We start from the raw sequence: 19,997 nt of genomic DNA, 5'->3' as shown, positions 1-19,997 counted from the left end.
AGTTCATGAATTAATTCCCTGCATGATGGCAATATTAAAAGCTACACAGTTTTTCTGTACAATACGGTACAGGTTAGAGGTATAGAATCTCGCTGACCATCACCTGATGAGAAGACAGGAGTTGGTGTGTGGCCCAGTTGGACAGGGAAGAGGGATACATACACATACAGCCATGCCTACTGTCACGTGAATGTCGGTTATACTGTTACATTGTGTCAGTATACCAACTGTCCAATTGTCTTAGTATACATTGTGTCCATTAACTGTCAAATTGTGTATATGGGTTGATGATGGTGAGTATGTGTTTTTTCTTTATTTTCAATGTTTTTATTCATTTCAGTTCAGTAGGTGTACATTGATCACATAAACAATTGAAGAGTGCATACATAATTGACGTGATGACATATTTAGGACTGCAATACATTGCTCAGCTGTTTCATTTGAAATGAAGGCAAAGTGTTATTCTTATGTGCAATAATTGTTGCACCTTTAAAAACATCCTTGACAATATTAACAAAACCTTCATTGGATAATTTATTCTGTTTGATACTGGAGATATGGATATATTTTAGGGCTAATAAGATGATATGTGATGTTAATAGGTTAATTGAGCTATTGAAGATCCGGGTTAGAATATTGATCTTCTGTAACCCATGCTTGTCGTAAGTGGCGACTAACGGGATCGGGTGGTCAGGCTCGCTGACTTTGTTGACACGTCATCGGTTCCCAATTGTGTAGATCAATGCTCATGCTGTTGATCACTGGATTGTCTGGTCCAGACTCAATTATTTACAGACCGCTGCCATATAGCTGGAATATTGCAGAGTGCAGCATAAAACTAAACTCACTCACTCACAAATTGAGCTATTGCAAAAGAGAATGTCAGAGATAAAAATATCTTGTGGCAGTGAGTATGAGTATTTGCATGTTTATTGTTGAAGTCACCTGGCCGAAAGTTATATCTGTTAAAGAATTAACAGACAAGAAAGGTAATGTGACATCATGAACTTGTACATATTTATTTTCTTGTGATCATTTTCAGGAGTTTTCTGTTCTCTATGATATTTTTGTTATCTCAATTTACAAGCCTTGTGTCATTAGATCTATATCATATGTTATAATAATAGTTTGACTTTTCATAGATTAAGCTTAGGTGAAATGCTTATAAACTTTATTTTATGTTTGATTTATCTTTATAAAGTTCCGTTTCCTGGTTGCCATAGCAGTGTGTAAGGAGATGTCTTTATCTTTTTTCTTACAGATTTGTTTGTAATTTATTCCTGTTCATCTAGTGCAGTATAAGTGCATTCTCTTTAACTTAGCTTTACACTGTTCCAAATCCAAGTACTTGTGACTTTCCTGGGGAATGAGTACTGTCTGGATCATTAAACCATTTATATATCCTGGCAGATGATTCGAAATCATGAAATATATTACAACATACACATATATCTCACCAAGTCTGTGAACTTACATAATGATGAGGCCCAGGGTGAAGAGGATTATTACAACACAGATAATTGATAATGATGATGATGATGATGATGATGATGATGATGGTGGTGGTTGTGATGATGATGATGATGATGATGATGATGATGATGATGATGATGATGATGATGATGATGGTGGTGGTGATGATGATGATGATGATGATGATGATGGTGGTGGTTGTTGATGATGATGATGATGATGATGATGATGGTGGTGGTGATGGTGATGATGATGGTGGTGGTGGTTGTGATGATGATGATGGTGATGGTGGTGATGATGATGATGATGATGATGATGATGATGATGATGATGATGATGGTGATGATGATGATGATGATGATGATGATGATGGTTGGTGATGATGATGATGATGATGATGATGATGATGATGATGATGATGATGATGATGATGATGATGATGATGGTGATGGTTGTGATGATGATGATGATGATGATGATGATGATGGTGATGATGATGATGATGATGATGATGATGATGATGGTGATGGTGATGATGATGATGATGATGATGATGATGATGATGATGATGATGATGATGATGATGATGATGGTGATGATGATGGCAACAACAAAAAGTTCTATTTACTATATACTGAACATGTTTCTGATAAAGGATTCAAATTATTAACACTCATACCCCTTTTTCCCTCAAACAAAATTTCATATTTTCAGAAATTCAGGGCAGGTGAAAACCATCTAATTTATCACACAGAAAGTCTGCTGTTATTGCCATCAACCATGCAACATTATCCCCACGTTTTGGAGAGGAAAGCCTATAATCCATATTCTATCAACTCAGTTTTCCCTCTTCGTCTGCGTAATCCCACAGGATGTGAGAAGACCAGGCAGACACAGAAAAGAAGACAGTTATAGAAATTGTCACACAGATATATGCACATATTTATCTATGTGAAGAAAAAAAGATTTACACAAAATCCCTAAAAATCTTAAAAGACTACATGAAAAGAAAGTCAATAGATACTGACAGATCTAAGGTGAGAAGAACTAAAGTAAAGACTTTAGGTCGAGGGCAGATATTTATTCTCAACCTTTTTGCACCATATTACTTGTAGACTATTCCAGGGCTTCCAAATTTGGCATTGACAGACCTTGTATAGTTGGATATGTATAAGCTATATTGCTCTTGAGTAGCAAGCTTTCATCAACAATGTGCTATTTTAACAACCTGAGTGTGTTCTAGTAATATCAATAAAATTGAATTTCTAATTCTGTGATGAGTGATTTTTTAATAATGTCTTCTAAATTTGGTGTACATTCCATGTCTGCATACATCATTGCTATACCTGGATGAGTTTCTGGTTAATTAAAATAGTGATTTCTGTGATAATTGTTTTTTGCAATCATTGCCTTTTTAGGTGTAAGTTTATCAATTCATTAGGACGGTGGGATAGCCTAATGGTTAATGTGTTCACTCATCACACAGAAACCCCGGGTTCGATTCCCCACATGGGTACAATGTCTGAAGTGCATTCTTCTAGTGTCCCCCACCGTGATATTGCTGAAATATACAATGCTGAAAGCGATGTAACACCATGCTCACTCTCTTATTAATTCATCAAAAGCAACATTGTTTATGCACAATATTACTGAACAACATTTTAAGCGTACAATGATTGCTTTACTAAAAGAATCGTTCACATAATTTTCACTGCTGTTTTTTGTGACCAATGGAATTGGCTTCATCAGATAATCAACATCAGTTGATTCTCAGGCATTGATATCTCATGTTAACAATTATGTCTGCAATTTTCTGTTTTTTTAATAAAAACACATCGACAAGGGATTTGTTTCCAGATAATAATTAGCATTTCCTTCTCGTGCCAACCATTTTTGTGCTTCACCTGCTAATCTTGATAGGGAAAGAAAAAAGATTTGGATCTTCTTGTTTGTCATGATGTCGGGCGTGCTCTAGCCTAGTGGTTAAAGCGTTCACCTGTCACGCCAAAGACCCGGGTTCGATTCCCCACATGGGTACAATGTGTGAAGCCCATTTCTGGTGTCCCCCGCCGTGATATTGCTGGAATACTGCTAAAAATGGTGTAAACCTAAATTTACTCACTCACGCACTCACTCACTCACTCTTATGCACGAACTTGCAGCGTTACCTGCAACAGGTTCATGATAGGCGATAGTGTGGAATTAGAAGGTTAAATGAGAGAAATATATGCTCTGTATGTACTGAATACTACCCCCATTCTCGGATACAAAATTTGTTAAAATGACTATTTCATATTTTGTGCACTTTCAAAAACTAAACTGATTTCACTGAAATTATAATACTGAATGAAATTTTGAATTAGGTTAATAATAAAATTACCGAATCAGGATCAGATGTACACAATGGTTACTTTTTACTAGATGGCGTAATAACAGCTTTAAAAGCATATTTTAATACATTCAACTGACAAGCTTTTCTTATTGTACAAAGTAATGGATAGCATTGAGGAAATATCAAAATTCACTGTGTGCATGTAAGATGGGCACGCTGCTCTCAACAACTGTATCTTTCTTACAGAAAAGAGTGCACCCATTGAACTCACTCACTCAGACTCAATTCATTTCTATATTCAACTTATATTATCTCAAAACAATCAGAAATTGCAGCAAATGTACAGTCCAACCAACTCGAATGTCTACAGTCAGATCAACTTATACGGTTATGCATTGCGGTCTTAACAGACTGGTTATGTAACGTTCCATGAAGAACAACAATATAGAACACTTTTCTTTTGGTGGTTTGATGTAGAGCTTACCTTGGTTTTATCTTTTCATTTTACAAGCTTCCACATAAGTCGAAGGCATGAATCTTTGGGGGACAAATGAAAAAAATGCTGTTCAATTTTCAAATTGCTTTCCCTCATGAATAATTTTTATTTACTAATATGGGTCAAGGTGACCCAGTTATCAAAAAAGCAGTAGAAAGGACTTGACATGGTCGAAAGCATTGTTTATGTGAATCAATACAGTATGTATCTACATTTGTGGTGATTACTTGTAAAATCATGAAAGGCCTAAAATTATCAAGCATGTTTTCAGTGAATGTGTAGAATTAGAGAAACTCCTTTGAAGTCATCTCAGCAGGTATTTCAATGCTGTCTGTGTAGCAATAAGTCTCAATACAATTATTTTGTGTGGTTGTTAGTTTGTTGTGTAACATCTCACACAGCAATACTCCAGCTATGGTAGTGGTCTGTAAAAAAACCCAGCCTGGACCAGACAACCCAGTGATCAAGAGCATGAGCATCGATCTATGCAATTGGGATACGATGACATGTGTCAACCAAGTCAGCGAGCCTGACCACCCGATCCCGTCAATCACCTCAGCATGGGTTGCTGAAAAACAATTCTAACCAGGATCTTGCTGGATACGATACAATTATTACCATCACTACTCTCCCCCAAGGTCGTTACATTGTTTGTAAAGAAGCATATAAAGATTTTAATGATTATTTGAACTAAGGAAATGGCCTTGAATGTAAAGGTTTCTGTGACCTGGGATATTAACACAGTTTGAAATGAAGCCGAGTCTGTTTATCATATTTGTATGAATATAATTTCCCTGATGTATTTGGTTTAATTTACTCTGAATTTATATTGAATTGCTTGATAATTATGTATTAAATTTTAAACTAGGACAGAAATATGAACAGAGGATCAGATATAAAATTTGCTTTCCCAAATATGATTGAATTTAAACAGAACTAGTATTTTAGTCATGCATCATGTTGTAATTATGGTTCCTATTTCTGAATTCTTTTTAAAGGATAATCTGATATACTCAGCTCAGTGTTAAATAATGTTCCGTTTTATTTATTAGAACACTTTCCCAGTAAAGTCCTGACTAAACTAAAACTAAACTGACGTGACTAACTTTAAAAATTGAAGTTTCGAAATGTGCTATTTGGGGAACTTAAAACATAGCATAATGTTGTAAAACTGATGAAATAATTCAAACAATAAGAATATGGGGAACTAAATGTGAATCTCTTTCGACAAATGCAAGTGAGCTAACTAACTTAATGTGATACTTAAGTCTATTATGTACACTTACCCATCCAGCGCTATTGCAGCTTAGTTTCTGTTTTGTACTATCTACACTTTTGCAGCAAGTTATGGAACTTCGATGAACTATTAAATTGTATCTAACACTCTATATCTACGTCCTTCTTGAACAAGCTAATGGTACGAATCATGACAAGCTATCACCTAACTCAAGTAACACCTGAACTCAAGCTACACCTAAACTCAACTGGCATCTAAACTTAAGTCCGACCGATTGTGGTCTGACCACACGGGAATTAGTCATGCTCCTCGGTTTTCGGTGAAGCATAGTGCGTTTATGCCGTCTGTTCGACCAGTATGTCTCCAAACCAAGTACTTTTGTCAGGTTTATCCCATCTGGGATTCATAACCTCAATCTCAGAGTCGGGAATCAAAGCCAGCAATCTAACCCACTAAGCCACCATGCATGATGGCTTCCACAAAATTGGAGGTTGGATTCCTGGTAGTCTAGATCACTTACTTTGTGTACCTATCTGACAAGGGTAAATTGGTATGGCTCCCATGGCTCAAAGCCATGAATACAAAATGCCATTTAGAAAGTTGTCAAATGTAATATATGTTACTTTCAGTTACTTTCTCAGTAATGCCAGATGGGACTCAACGTACCAAAATTACAAAAATAACTGTACCTAACTTGGAAAATGTCATCCCAGATATAACATGTGTTACATATGGCCACTTTATAAAATGGTGTTGTGTATTCATTGAAGAATGTTCTGTTACACATGCAGTGCCATTTCAGATGAGCCAAACCACCATTGTCTTTCAAATTTTGAAAAGTCATGATTACTTAGATGTTTACTGATATCAAACATAAACAATATTGAATTATATTATGAATTAAATCTATAAAATAGTTTACAAACATAAGTACAAAATGTACAACGTTTTATAGTGAGTGAGTGAGTGAGTATAGGTTTATGCTGCTTTTAGCAGTATTCCAGCAATATCACAGCTGGGTACACCAGAAATGGGCTTCACACATTGTACCCATGAGGGGAATCGAACCTGGGTCTTCGGTCTGACAAGCGAACACTTTAACCACTAGGCTACCCCACCTCCTGTTTTGGGTTTGAGGAACTGTCTTTGCTTTAGGAACAATAATCAAACTCATTTTATCGCTCACCTGTTGATGATATCACTGTTTAATAAATCTACAATGTTATTACACATTGTGTAATAACATCTCGTGATGTCGGACATATTACGTCATAATGGTTTACAATGCTAATACCTCTGTCACAATGGTGTTAGACCTTGCTTGACTCATGGAAAGCTGAGTAGGCAGTTTCAATCAATTTATGTTGGAGAGTAATACACAGAATACTCGTGAAAGATTTAGTATCGAACTTGCTTTCACTTGTTTCATACCAAATCATTACTTCGTTTAATAAAAATGGTATTGCACGGAAGGTCGTTTAATATCCTGCGTATTACATGCACACCAACCTTTACTGCTGTTTGTCTTTTTGAAACAATAACACAAAGAAATGTATCTTTTCATATAGGGGGACAAAGATTTAAATTCCTACTGAGCTCAGTAATGTGTCTTTTCTTATCTCAAGATGGAGTTGATGAGGAGGTAAAAACAAGTATTGCTTGTCAATTTTGTTCTTGTATCTTGTCAAAAGATGTTTGACGATACCATCAGTAGTTTTTCCGTTCTCAAAAGCATGACAAGCCTTTTAGCATTCATTTCTTGGCATGGAAAAATGTTCAAATTCATGGAAACTTCGATTTCAACATCCTTTCTGAAACTAATTACTCAGATTTACAAATGTCTAGATGAACACACCATGCTAATGGAGGTGCATCAGCTTGTGTACCTGTAGTTGTCCAGAAAATGGTTTCCATAGTAACATGGTCATGGTTGGAGAAGGTTTCACTGTAGAGTTCAAAGCTATGTTCACGTTCTAACTGTAGCAGCACAACCCACACACATCCTTATCCTAGCCAGATCTTTTCACCCTGACAGTATATGTCAAAAAGATGAAATTATGCCAGACTTTGACAGCAGACAAAAGAAATGCAATTCACTGTGTCATATCTGACATTGGGGAGATAGTGTATATTAGGAAATTACTGTGGAACAGTCCATAGCTCTTTATGGCAAAATCAAAATGGTTTATAGGGAGAACTACGTAGATGTGGTTACCGATGCTACATGAGACAGGTGAGAGTTACACCTGTTCACCCACCCTCCCTCAGGTGCAATACGGGGCAGTGGGTAGCCTAGTGGTTAAAGTGTGTGCTCGTCATGCCGAAGACCCGAGTTCAATACCCCACATGGGTACAATGTGTGAAACCCATTTCTGGTGTCCCCCGCCATGATATTGCTGGAATATTGCTAAAAGCGGCGTAAAACTAAACTCACTCACTCACTCAGGTGCAATACAGATGTAGAACATCTTCTTTGAGTGGCATTTAGAAACTGGTATGATGAACAGGGACAATTTTTAATGGATAGACACCTTCTTTATTGCCATGGATGTGATGTTTCAGTGTTGTCTATAATGCTACCTTTATCATACAAGTGTCTATCCATAAAATATCGTTCCTGTTCAGGTGTAGAAGAGATGACCCTTTGTGCATTTGTGTTTCCTTATAAATCTTTAAATAAAAATTGATCAAAAGTATCCTTGTTCTTTTCCCAAAATCAGAGTTTATGTATGCTCTTTGGGTCAAAGATGGTACATAGAGTTCAAATGTTTCAGTAAAGAGACAAGTCGATCTTTAGATTTGATTTAAAAACAGCTAAATCTGGTTGTGTTCTGAGATGACTAAATTGGTCCAGCCTGAAAGACTGACTGACTGAGTTTGGTTTTACGCTGCTTTTAGCAATATTCTGGCAATATCACGGCGGGGGACACCAGAAATGGGCTTCACTCATTGTACCCATGTGGGGATTCGAACCCGGGTTTTCGGCGTGACGAGCCAACGCTTTAACCACTAGACTACCCCACTGCCCCTTGGTCCAGCCTGACCAATAAATGTCATATTAAGTCTGCTGCTGGATCAGTTCTGTGGGGTAGTGCTTAACCAGGACCCACAAAACTGGGGACCTTTGGAACCCCCAAAATATGTTTCAAGGGTTCTGGGAGGAACATGAGGGTTCCTGAGAGAAATAGACCCCATAAAGCTAGAATATTGCTGAATGCAGCATTAAACAACAAACAAGCAAGCACAATTTTTAGAAATGATTTGGTGCATAATGAACCAATTAGATTTGATAATTAATTCAGTAACAGGACATATATATTTCTTGTCGATAATTTAGTTCAGTGAATATTACTGTGCATCTTCAGAATGCAATATGTCTCTTATTGCATCAATCCTTCACATTTGAGCATACTGGATGCGCATTTCTGCATCATGTAAAACCCTTCTTGGTAAATTTTCTCTTGTACCGGGTTAGAATAGTGATCTTCAGTAACCCATGCTTGTCGTAAGAGGCGACTAACGGGATCAGGTGGTCAGGCTCGTTGGCTTGGTTGACACATGCGCCAATTGCGCAGATCAATCCTCATGCTGTTGATCACTGGATTGTCTGTTCCAGACTTGATTATTTACAGACCGCCACCATATAGCTGGAATATTGCTGAGTGCAGCGTAAAACTAAACTCACTCACTCAAAACTTGTGAAAGAAGCAAGTTTGGATCAATGAATTAATTAATGTCGTTCTTTACATAAAACTTGCCCTGTGATGTTATTGAATCAGTAAAAGGCTCCATAGCTGAAGCAGACATGATGACCTCTTGTACACCGAGATGTATTTTGGAAAGCATCCATAACTGCTGAATTCATGAATGTCGGTGTCTGTGATCTCTGACAGGACCCTGTTGGTATTCATTGCACAGGCATGTCTCAGTCGTTCAGTTGATTAGGCACATTCCGTGGTCATTTCTGTGAATATGGCAGGTCGAACAGCGGATTATGTTTGTGTGAGTGTGTTCTGTATATTATTGCTTGACTTTTCAGACCTTTTCCCTGTCCAACATGCAAAAGAGTGGGAGGGCCGCGCTGGCGAGGAGTCGGAGTATCGACCACCAGATTGATGAGGAGAGGGAGCGGAGGCAGAAGGAGGTGCAGCTTCTCATCCTGGGTAAGTTGGGGGTAGGGGAGGCAGAGCTTCTTATCCTGAATTAGTTGGGGTAAGAGTGAGAGCCTGGCTAGTTGAGGGAGCTTCCCATCCTGGGTGGGTGGAGGGGAATGTGAGCTACTCATCCAGGGTGGGTGGAGGGGAATGTGAGCTACTCATCCTGGTGGGTGGAGGGGAATGTGAGCTACTCATCCTGGGTGGGTGGAGGGGAATGAGAGCTTCTCATCCTGGGTGGGTGGAGGGGAATGAGAGCTTCTCATCCTGGGTGGGTGGAGGGGAATGTGAGCTACTCATCCAGGGTGGGTGGAGAGGAATGTGAGCTACTCATCCAGGGTGGGTGGAGGGAATGTGAGCTACTCATCCTGGGTGGGTGGAGGGGAATGTGAGCTTCTCATCCAGGGTGGGTGGAGGGGAATGTGAGCTTCTCATCCTTGGTGGGTGGAGGGGAATGTGAGCTCACCATCGACAAGTTGAGGATGGGGGAGCTTCTCGACAGTCGGTGGTGGACCAGAGTCAGTACTTCTTATCCTGAATGAGTTGTCTGAGGGTGACTGTAGGACTGCGCAATAGGGATTAGGAAGTGTTGGGGTGTTGAGAGTGAAGGGGAAGTAGGAGAAAGTTTTCATGAGGATCTTCTCATTCTGGGTGAGTTTAAGGAGATAAGGGAGGTTGAGTTGATTGAGAAAGGAATGGGGAAGGTTGAGTTGTGTGGGAAGAGAAAGAGGGAGGTTGAGTTGTGTGGGAAGAGAAAGAGGGAGGTTGAGTTCAGTGGGAAGAGAAAGAGGGAGGTTGAGTTGTGTGGGAAGAGAAAGAGGGAGGTTGAGTTTTGTGGGAATAGAAAGGGAGGTTGAGTTGTGTGGGAAGAGAAAGAGGGAGGTTGAGTTGTGTGGGAAGAGAAAGGGAGGTTGACTTGTGTGGGAAGAGAAAGAGGGAGGTTGAGTTCAGTGGGAAGAGTGAGTGAGTGAGTTTAGTATTACCCCGCACTCAGCAATGTTCCAGCTATATGGCGGCGGTCTGTAAATAATCGAGTCTGGACCAGATAATCCAGTGATCAACAGCATGAGCATCCATCTGCGCAATTGGGAACCGATGACATGTGTCAACCAAGTAAGCGAGCCTGACCACCCGATCCCGTTAGTCACCTCTTACGACAAGCACAGTCACCTTTTGTGGCAAGCATGGGTTGCTGAAGACCAATTCAGTGACTGATAGAATTAACAAAATCCACATAGTTGCAACATAATGGCAGATATTCCTTGATTTGGCAAATCCTTTCAAAAAGATGTGCTGAACTGGAATCCTGAAGTAAAGAGGCAGCTCCGATGAGGTTCTAAATGTCAGGTTCAGGATGTCCACCATTGTCCAACAGGTCTTTGTTTCGGTGCAGGTGGGGCAGGGTCAGGGAAGAGCACGTTCATCAAGCAGCTTCGACTCCACTACGGCGACGGCTTCCCGGAGAGTGACAGAGGTCAGTTCGTGTCTAGCATCCTCCAGAACTGCTGCAACGCCCTCAACGTCATCCTTGACATGATGAATGAGATGAACGTGGTCTTTGAGAAAGAGGACACCAAGGTAAGGCAGATGATACAGACAGGGGAGATATGTTACCATTGCAAATTATCAACATTGTACATTATGGAATTCACATATGACTCCATTGGAGGACAAGGCTGAGGTGAAAATGTCAAACCATGTTTGTTTTGGTATAAGACAAAATGTTATGGATGTCAACTTTATTGTATACACAACGTTTCTGGGCTATTCCTTGCCCCTTCGTCAGGTGAATGTTTATATATATACTAGTAAATGTACATGAAGCCAGAGTGATTTTAAGCATGTATATACAATAAATAGGGGATTATAAGAGGATTATAAGAAGAAAGAGACCAAAATATACAAAAGCAGATATGGTGTTGTTACAGAGGATTAATCTTATCTTACCATATCTGCTTTTGTATATTTTAGTCTCTTCTTATAATCCCCTTAAAATCACTCTGGCTTCATGTACATTGCTAGTAAATATATCCTGTATATCTGTTATTTAGCATTCACCTGACGAGGGGGCAAGGAATAGCCCAGAAACGTTGTGTATGCAATAAAGAAGACTGACTGACTGACTGAGTTTGGTTTTACGCCGCTTTTAGCAATATTCCAGCAACATCACGGCGGGGGACACCAGAAATGGGCTTCACACATTGTACCCATGTGGGGATTCGAACCCGGGTCTTCGGCGTGACGAGCCAACGCTTTAACCACTAGGCTACCCCACAGCCCCCAATAAAGAAGAAGTTGACATCCATAATATTTTGTCTTATACTTGAATACCTACTTCTATATGCCTCTCAAGAACCTCTTGTTTGTTTTGTTTCATGTATTTGCTCAATAATCTGTCCCTAAATGATTCAGGTGCAAAGGTCTTCAAATTGTACTGTAAATTCATTCAAATTTATACATGATTTAAACGATATAAACAACAAACAAAACAAATCTGTTTCACAGAACACTGATTTCTGAAAGTACAATCTTTCAGCTTAGAAAGAGAGAGTGAGTGAGTATGGTTTTCATCGCTTTTAGCAATATTCCAGCAATATCATGGCGGGGGACACTAGAAATGGGCTTCACACATTGTATGCATGTGGAGAATTGAACTGGGGCTTTCGGCGTGTTGAGCGAATGCTTTAAGTACTACACCACCCCATAAAATTATTGTTCTTTGGGTGAAATGAGGTTTGGCTATTGTTCTTTGGGGATCCCGTTAAATGGACTGGCAAGCACATGGGTTGCTGAAGACTTTCTAGGACTGTTCTTTAAGGGATAAAGGACTGTAAGCTTTAGAACAGCATACAATGGTTTTGTCCATACCTGTATCAAAACGGAATAAATACCAATGTAAATTAAAATATTATAATCATGATTTCATATATGTTTATTCAAAACATGGCTGCAGGTGTAAATTGTGACATCTGCCAAGAATTCATTAAAAATTTATTGATTATTTAAAAAGGCAGAATTCTGCAATCCATAGAAAGTTGTATTCTGATGATTATAATTATTTTACAAAGTGTATAAGTAGAAAAAGAGAAAGGAAGTGACGTAAGAAAAGAATTTGGATAATGTGGCCATGCTAAAGGGAAAGCGGGGACATTATAAATAGGCATATTCTGCAATTCTTCTGCAAAAAGTACTGAGATTTCAGCATATTCTCCCATATAAGCCTTTACAAAAAAAGAGGTGGTATTCCACCATTTGGCCACACTAAGGGGATGATTGGTGACATGAGAAGTAGACATTCTGCAATTCTTCTGCAAACTGTGTTCAGATTTCTGCATTTTTTCCATGAAACCTTTCAGGGAATATTGAGTAAACATTCCACCATTTGCCAGGACTAAAGGGTAGGAGGATGACCTGAACTGTTCTCAACATCCATTGAGAGGGGGGGTAAACTAATTCGCTTAATCTACACCTGAAAGGGTTTATTGAAAATGAAACGAGGCTTGGCCTCTTTGGATACTTACTATTGAACCTTCAGTATTATGGCATGCTTCTGAAGTGTGCAGCACTAAAATGCCAAGTATTTGGCAGGCCTGTATATTTTGAAATTATATATATATATTCACATGAGTGTATTCATGAGAACACTTGCCTTCAGGTAAGCTAGAACATACACCCCATTAACAAAACGCAATACAGATTGAGGAGAGAGTTGTAATTTCCTGCAAAGTATGAGGTATGGAGCTGGCTGCAGCCTTCACACCCAAGAAGCTCCCCGCAGTGAATATCTCTCATTAGGCTTCCTCCTTGATACCTCCTTCAGATGAAGCAGTAGGTGGGGCAAGGACATGTCTTATATGCTCCAAGACACATTCTACACACATGAAATCCTTTCTGGAAATGTGTTGCACATGGGCTCAAGGGTATACGAGGAGCTGGTGCCGGTACTTGAGTTGTCATCACTGGTTCAAGTTTAGCACTCAGACTTATGGTAATCAGGTAGCACAGATAGGCACCAGGTTGTTCTGACAAATGTTTGTTTGACCTTATTGGCGAACCTCGATGACCTCCACTAAATGTTTATAATAAGTGGTGTCACAGGTGTCTTTCTTACTGTGCCGGCAGGACACAAGGTAGACAAATAGAACTATTGCCAGATTTGATTTAAGAAATACAGTTCGCTCTACCACTGTGTGACGTAAATGGTTCGATTACGAGGGGGCACACTAGAATGGCGCAGTGACGGGATAACGTCATTCAATTGTTCCATCATCAAAAAACTATACCTTTATTGTCTGATAATGTATTTTTCGATTGTTCTAACCGCTAGGCATCTTAGAATTTGGAATAATTTCAATGACATATATTTTGAAACATTGATTTAAGAACAGTCAAAACAAAAATGGAGAAGTAACATATAAGCATAAAACATTACAGGGAATCCCGTGTACAATTCCGACTATGTCATGAGCACTCTCAAAGAACGATGACACCAGGTGTCCAGATCCATTATCATGCTTTACCAATAAGTTAGATCAGTAGAGAGAGAAATGAGAATATGTTTGTGAAGCTCATTTTCTTACCTGGTGGGAAGTTGTGTGTGTTGGTTAATTGTTGAGATTTAAAAAAGGAAATGGAATCTATTAATAGTGCAGGATGTATAAGATTTTCAACTGTAATGAAAATGTTTTAAGCTTTTTTTTGTAGTGAAGACTCACAACACAATGTTTAAGAAGATTATCACTAAAAATATTTATGATCCCTTTTTTTTGTTCTGTATATTAACTTCTCAGAAAACTGTTCAATCATAATGATGTTTGCTGTAACCAGGGGCCACAAAGAATGTATCTGCTGATTATTAATTACAAAGTAATGTGTTACTATACTATGATACAATATTAATTTTTATGGTTGTATTTATTTTTAAATTTACCAACCACAAAGCAGGCAGACATAAATTAGATTCCCATTTTTATTTCCTGTGCTGCTTTTGGGTCCAGTTAGTTGAAATTTGATAACAGTAAAATACGAAATGTGTCATGAAGAATGACTGCTGACTGACTGAGTTTGGTTTACGCCGCTTTTAGCAATATTCCAGCAACATCACGGCGGGGGACACCAGAAATGGGCTTCACACATTGTACCCATGTGGGGATTCGAACCCGGGTCTTCGGCGTGACGAGCCAACGCTTTAACCATTAGACTACCCAACCGCCCTCATGAAGAATGAAGCAGCATAAAAAATCAATGCTCTTTTTCTTTTTTATTTTCTATGTAGCTTTTAGCACCAGTTAATCAAAATTAGTAAACATAAAAAAAATGTGTCATGAAGAATCAAGGACCATAAGAAAATTACTACTAATTTTTTTTAACAAAATTTCTGTGCAGCTAATAGCACCAGTTAATCAAAATTTGTAAAAAGTAAAATAAAAATGTGTCACCAAGAAACCTGGCGAAGGAAGCCTGTGTTGGTGGGGAGACTTGAGGTTGCTAGAGGGCTTCATTGCAATTCCTCTGTTGACTTGCTGGCTATCACAGTATGGTGAGCCAACATCAAGGCTAATGGCGCAGTCTCAGGGAAGTCATCTGAGGCCATTAGGAACAGGTTGTTTATTGTAGGGTGCCCTCCTGAGGAGAATTAGGGATGCCTAAAGATGCCTATAAGAAACATGGTGGTGTCAAGGAACGGCAGTAAAAATACATGATTTGGGAAATGGTGATGTAAAAATGTTTCTATACTGTTCCTATGGTGACATTAGCTGGGATACACAGGTCACAAATGTTGATTGATTTGGCTATCAGTACAACTATGAATAATAATTTATTGATAATAATTATCGATTTCTGAAATTATGTTTTGTTTTTACAATGTCAAGGGTAAATGAACATAAAAGTTACGAATGCACTTGGAGCTCATGAATGTTCTTGAACAACTACACTACCAGATATGTTGTAATTTAAAGGGCCATAACTCTTGTCAGACTACATGACTTGAGGCTTGGTCTGCTGCTCACAATGTATTTTATGTTTTGCAATAAATCATCTTTTCAACACAAGTAATTTCAGTTATATTACATGTAAGGTTTTCTATTTTTCTATTTATATCAGTAGTGCATAAATATTTGACAAATATCAGAAAACTCATTGTAATGATGTTTCTATTTTCTGTGTTGGTGAATCCATAGATCTCCCAAAACAATTAATTGCCTAAACATCATTGGTTGGTGAGAGTAGGTGATTGCTGACCATAATGTCCACTTGCCTTCTGAGTGTTTCTAGGGCTTCGGTCCTGCCCCACATAGAAACACATTAAATGTGGTGCTTCCTTCAACAAGTGACTTTGTTCAGAACATACCTCTCTTCACTCAGCGACCGCCTCCGTGGTGTAGTGGATAGAGCGTCCGCCCGGAGAGCAGAAGGTCTTGGGTTCGATCCCCGACCGTGTCATACCAAAAGACGTTAAAATATGGTACTTGTTGGTCCCTGCCTGGCGCTTGGCATCCAGTTTCACCTTACCTCACCTCTTCACTCGGCAATGAATGAACACTCTGTGATATGAGATGGTGATGTGGCTTCCTTCCTCGTTTATCACAGGCATCTGGCATTGTATAACCAGCTTAAGTCTGGGGAGTTACAGAACAAAAATTGCATGCATGTCGACACTGGCCGATATTCTCACTGATCCATTCTTCGGCATGATGTATTGATGATGATTGCGGTGATGTGGCTGATTTTATGAGCACATTATCACCCTCAGAGACATGGAGCATTATCATTGTGCATTTCCGACTCGGGTGACACTGCTGGAATTATAAGTTTCGGCGTGACATCAGACTGTATTACCCTCGAGAGAAGCATACAACGTATTATCTTTCTGCCGTGTGAAATGTACAAAATATCATTTTTTTTGTTTTCAAGATCGATAAGCTTGCTTCTGACTATGTATGACATGTAAACAAAATGGTATTTTCCTCTCGACTGGATTTTTAAAATCAGTGAAACACATTCTGACAAGCTTGAAACTGCTATACAAATAGTTAACTATGTTTAAGTTGAGTGTGCAAACAGTTCAATGTGTCAAATAGTTTAAATAAAGCAGAGAAAGTCAGTAAAATTAATGTGTCCATAGTGAACTAAAAAACGGTTTTCGAACTCCGTGCACTGCATGTGTCACATTAGGATGTCATACAATTGTTAGCGATAAAGTGTCTCCGCAGAGAGGTTAGTGGTTACCATGACAGCAGGTAATATTTTTTGGAGTTTGTGACATGGAAACTTGAAATTAAAGTATTTTAATTGAAGGTAAGATAATGAAGTCTATAAGAAAACCTACTGCTTTTATTCCATGAGCCATGTTTGGAGGTAGTGGGTAAATATTGTTGAATACTGCAATCAGCAATACTTTAGTTACTGTAAAACCATCTCCCGGATAGTTTACACATACACAAAGGATCCTTTACGTGTCAACAGTGTTTTTATATCTGGACAAGCATTTATCTAGATTCACTAAGACCCTGATACTCAGGCTCAAGTCTGAAGTAATCAGTAAAACATTCCCAAGAAACAGGAAAAGTTATGTTTTATAGTACAGTAGAACACGGATATAGCGAACACGGATATAGCGTACAAACGGATATAACGAACAAATTTAAAAGTCCCGTCAACAGTCCTTTATAATATCATTAAAATTATACGCGAATAACGAACTCGTGAGTAGCGAATTAACGGCTATAGCGAACTGATTTACTACCCCCAAGCCCAACTAACGACGTGATTAGTGAACTCACTCAGTGTCAGCTCAGTGTCTGTGATGCAGTCGACAAAATGAAGTCTGCAAGACGTGGTGTGCAGAGCAAAATTGTGGACTTTGTTAAACGTAATTAAGTTATATACATGTATTGTTGAGATTGTTGTGATTGTTAAACATGTTCTAGCTAATGTCTGTGAATGATAAATTCAGAACTTTAATGTTATGTCAATGTACATGTACAAGAATAAATATTTGTAGCCTCAGCATATACGTGTCTCTACATCTCTACAATCCAAGATGGCGGTCAAATGTGAATAACGAACACCGGATATAGCGAACTAAATTTCGTGGTCCCTTGGAGTTCGTTATATCCGTGTTCTACCGTATTAACAAAAACTAATATTTTTTGAGGATCATAAACAGGAAGACTCTTAACATTTAAGTTTTACATTAAATGCAATGTTAGAATATCCCAGCAGGGCTCCAGATAAGGGCCGTATCGGCGTATGTACGGATAAAAAATATGCACGATAGGAAATAATTTAGAAAACGTAGCAGATACGCACCACTGCAATGGTGTACGGTCTTAGAATCATTTACAGACGTGTTTATCTGAAAAAGTACTGTTTTATTGTTTATTGACCTGTTTACACAAGACTAGCAATGTTGTGGTGCGTATATGAAACGAAACACAAGGTTACTGATCCGCCATTAAATTCCATGCAGTACTCTGAATGTACTCTTATGTTTTTCCAGTACTCCTGCATTGAAAAAATAAGGAGTACGTACTCCTGATGTTGAAAAATTATCTGGAGCCCTGTCCCAGAATGTAAATAAAGGAGGAAATGTAAGAAAGTCCAAATTTCTACAAGTTTATGTTTTTCGCATTTTTGTCTGCCAAGGGCACCTAGTTTATAGAATTCTGGACAAATTCAGTGAAAATGGTAACATGTAAATAAACTTGCTTTATAAGCCTAAGCATAGTGGAATCTGGACTCTAGTGGTTGATATACTGAGCAACATGATGACATGCATCACAACCTAATCCAGCCCAGAAGTTCCTGACCCGTGAAGACCTGGGTTGGAATTGGTCTTCAGCAACCCATGCTTGTCGTAAGAGGCGACAAACAGGATTGGGTGGTCCAGCTTGCTGATGGTATCCCAATTGTGTAGATCAATGCTCATGATGTTGATCACTAGATTGTCTGGTCCAGACTTGATTATTTACAGACTGCCAACATAATGCTGGAATATTGTTGAGTGGTGTTAAACGACAAACAAGTCCAACAGGATGGTCTGTGAATAACTGGGTCTGACAAGTGGTTGATGACATGATCACAAGCCTATGTCACCATGGCAACACATATCTACCAACTGATCATCACCAGCCATCTCTAATTGGGTGTTTCTGGGAACATTATAACGTGTGTTTATTAAGGGTTTTACGGTTACCAGGGTGTTGATAAGGATTGGCACCATAATCTTTAAGGGATATGAAATATCGCCTTGGTCAAAATATTTATCAAACGGTACTTAACAGGTAAAACATGTTCATAAGGATCAACAAAATTACCAGAAGGGTTTCAAAGGATCACTAATATGGTCATAATATCTGTCAAGAGGTACTTAAGAGGTGACCGCCTCTCTAGTGTAGTGGTTAGAGCGTTTACACCCGGAGAGCGTCATATCAAAAGACGTTAAAATATGGTACTTGTTGTTCCCTGCCTGGCACTCGGCATTAATGGGTACAACAAGGACTTGTCGGCTCGGAGTCAGTATAATGTGTCTGTGTGGGGTATTCATGCTTAACTGCAGCATGGTATCTCAGTGGGCTAGCACTATAAAACCAGCTTCAGTCTGGGCTAGTACAAGCAGCCGCACATACACATACACACGCATGCACATCGTCATATGAGCGAAATATTCTCAAGCACGACGTAAAACCCAATTTCACCTCACCTCACCTTAAGGGGTAGCAACATGTACTCTTAAGGTTTCCTGATATTGTGTTTCAGAGAACCTCGGCTGATTTTCGGAAGAAATATCCACGGATATCCCTGCAGGTGATACTGAAGAAGTTTACCGAGGATCAGGAAGATGCAGCCAATGAGGAGTCAGCCACGCTCAGATCTCACATCGAGATCACAAAGAGGCTGTCCACGTTGAACATCCTGAACCCCGATAAGCCCGATGTCAGTCTCCTGCAGGCCGTGTGGAGTGATGGTGGTGTACAGTGCTGTTATGCTCAGCGGAAAAAGTTCTCCGACAGCCTCTCAAATGGGGAAGAATAGTATGAATTGTTTTGTCAGAGTTTGAAATAATACTTTTTTGTCAAGTCACAAACTTTGTATATTTTGTATAACTTTTCAAAAATATTTTTTATTGTTTTGTTTGTTTGATGTTTAACTGACTGACAGACTGAGTTTGGTTTTACGCCGCTTTTAGCAATATTCCAGCAACATCACGGCAGGGGACACCAGAAATGGGCTTCACACATTGTACCCATGTGGGGATTTGTTTGATGTTTAACACTGCACTCAGCAGTATTCCCACTATAT

At 38.9% G+C, this 19,997-nt stretch overlaps 1 protein-coding gene across 1 annotated transcript in view; it reads left to right on the top strand.

Annotated features, from left to right (window-relative positions):
- Positions 1-19,997, top strand: part of LOC124275656 (guanine nucleotide-binding protein G(t) subunit alpha-2-like) — a 48,722-nt gene that overhangs the window by 16,751 nt on the left and 11,974 nt on the right. The window contains 3 exon segments of the mRNA XM_046711280.1: positions 9,578-9,701; positions 11,086-11,270; positions 19,455-19,729. Of these exon segments, the coding sequence (XP_046567236.1) occupies positions 9,578-9,701; positions 11,086-11,270; positions 19,455-19,729 (584 nt within the window).

This window comes from Haliotis rubra, unplaced genomic scaffold (genome assembly GCF_003918875.1).
Source record: "Haliotis rubra isolate DU_JTF1 unplaced genomic scaffold, ASM391887v1 Scf200, whole genome shotgun sequence".
NCBI classification, from domain to species: domain Eukaryota; kingdom Metazoa; phylum Mollusca; class Gastropoda; order Lepetellida; family Haliotidae; genus Haliotis; species Haliotis rubra.
The sequence above is the reverse complement of the archived record's forward strand: the minus strand, read 5'-3'. Positions and strand labels throughout refer to the sequence as shown.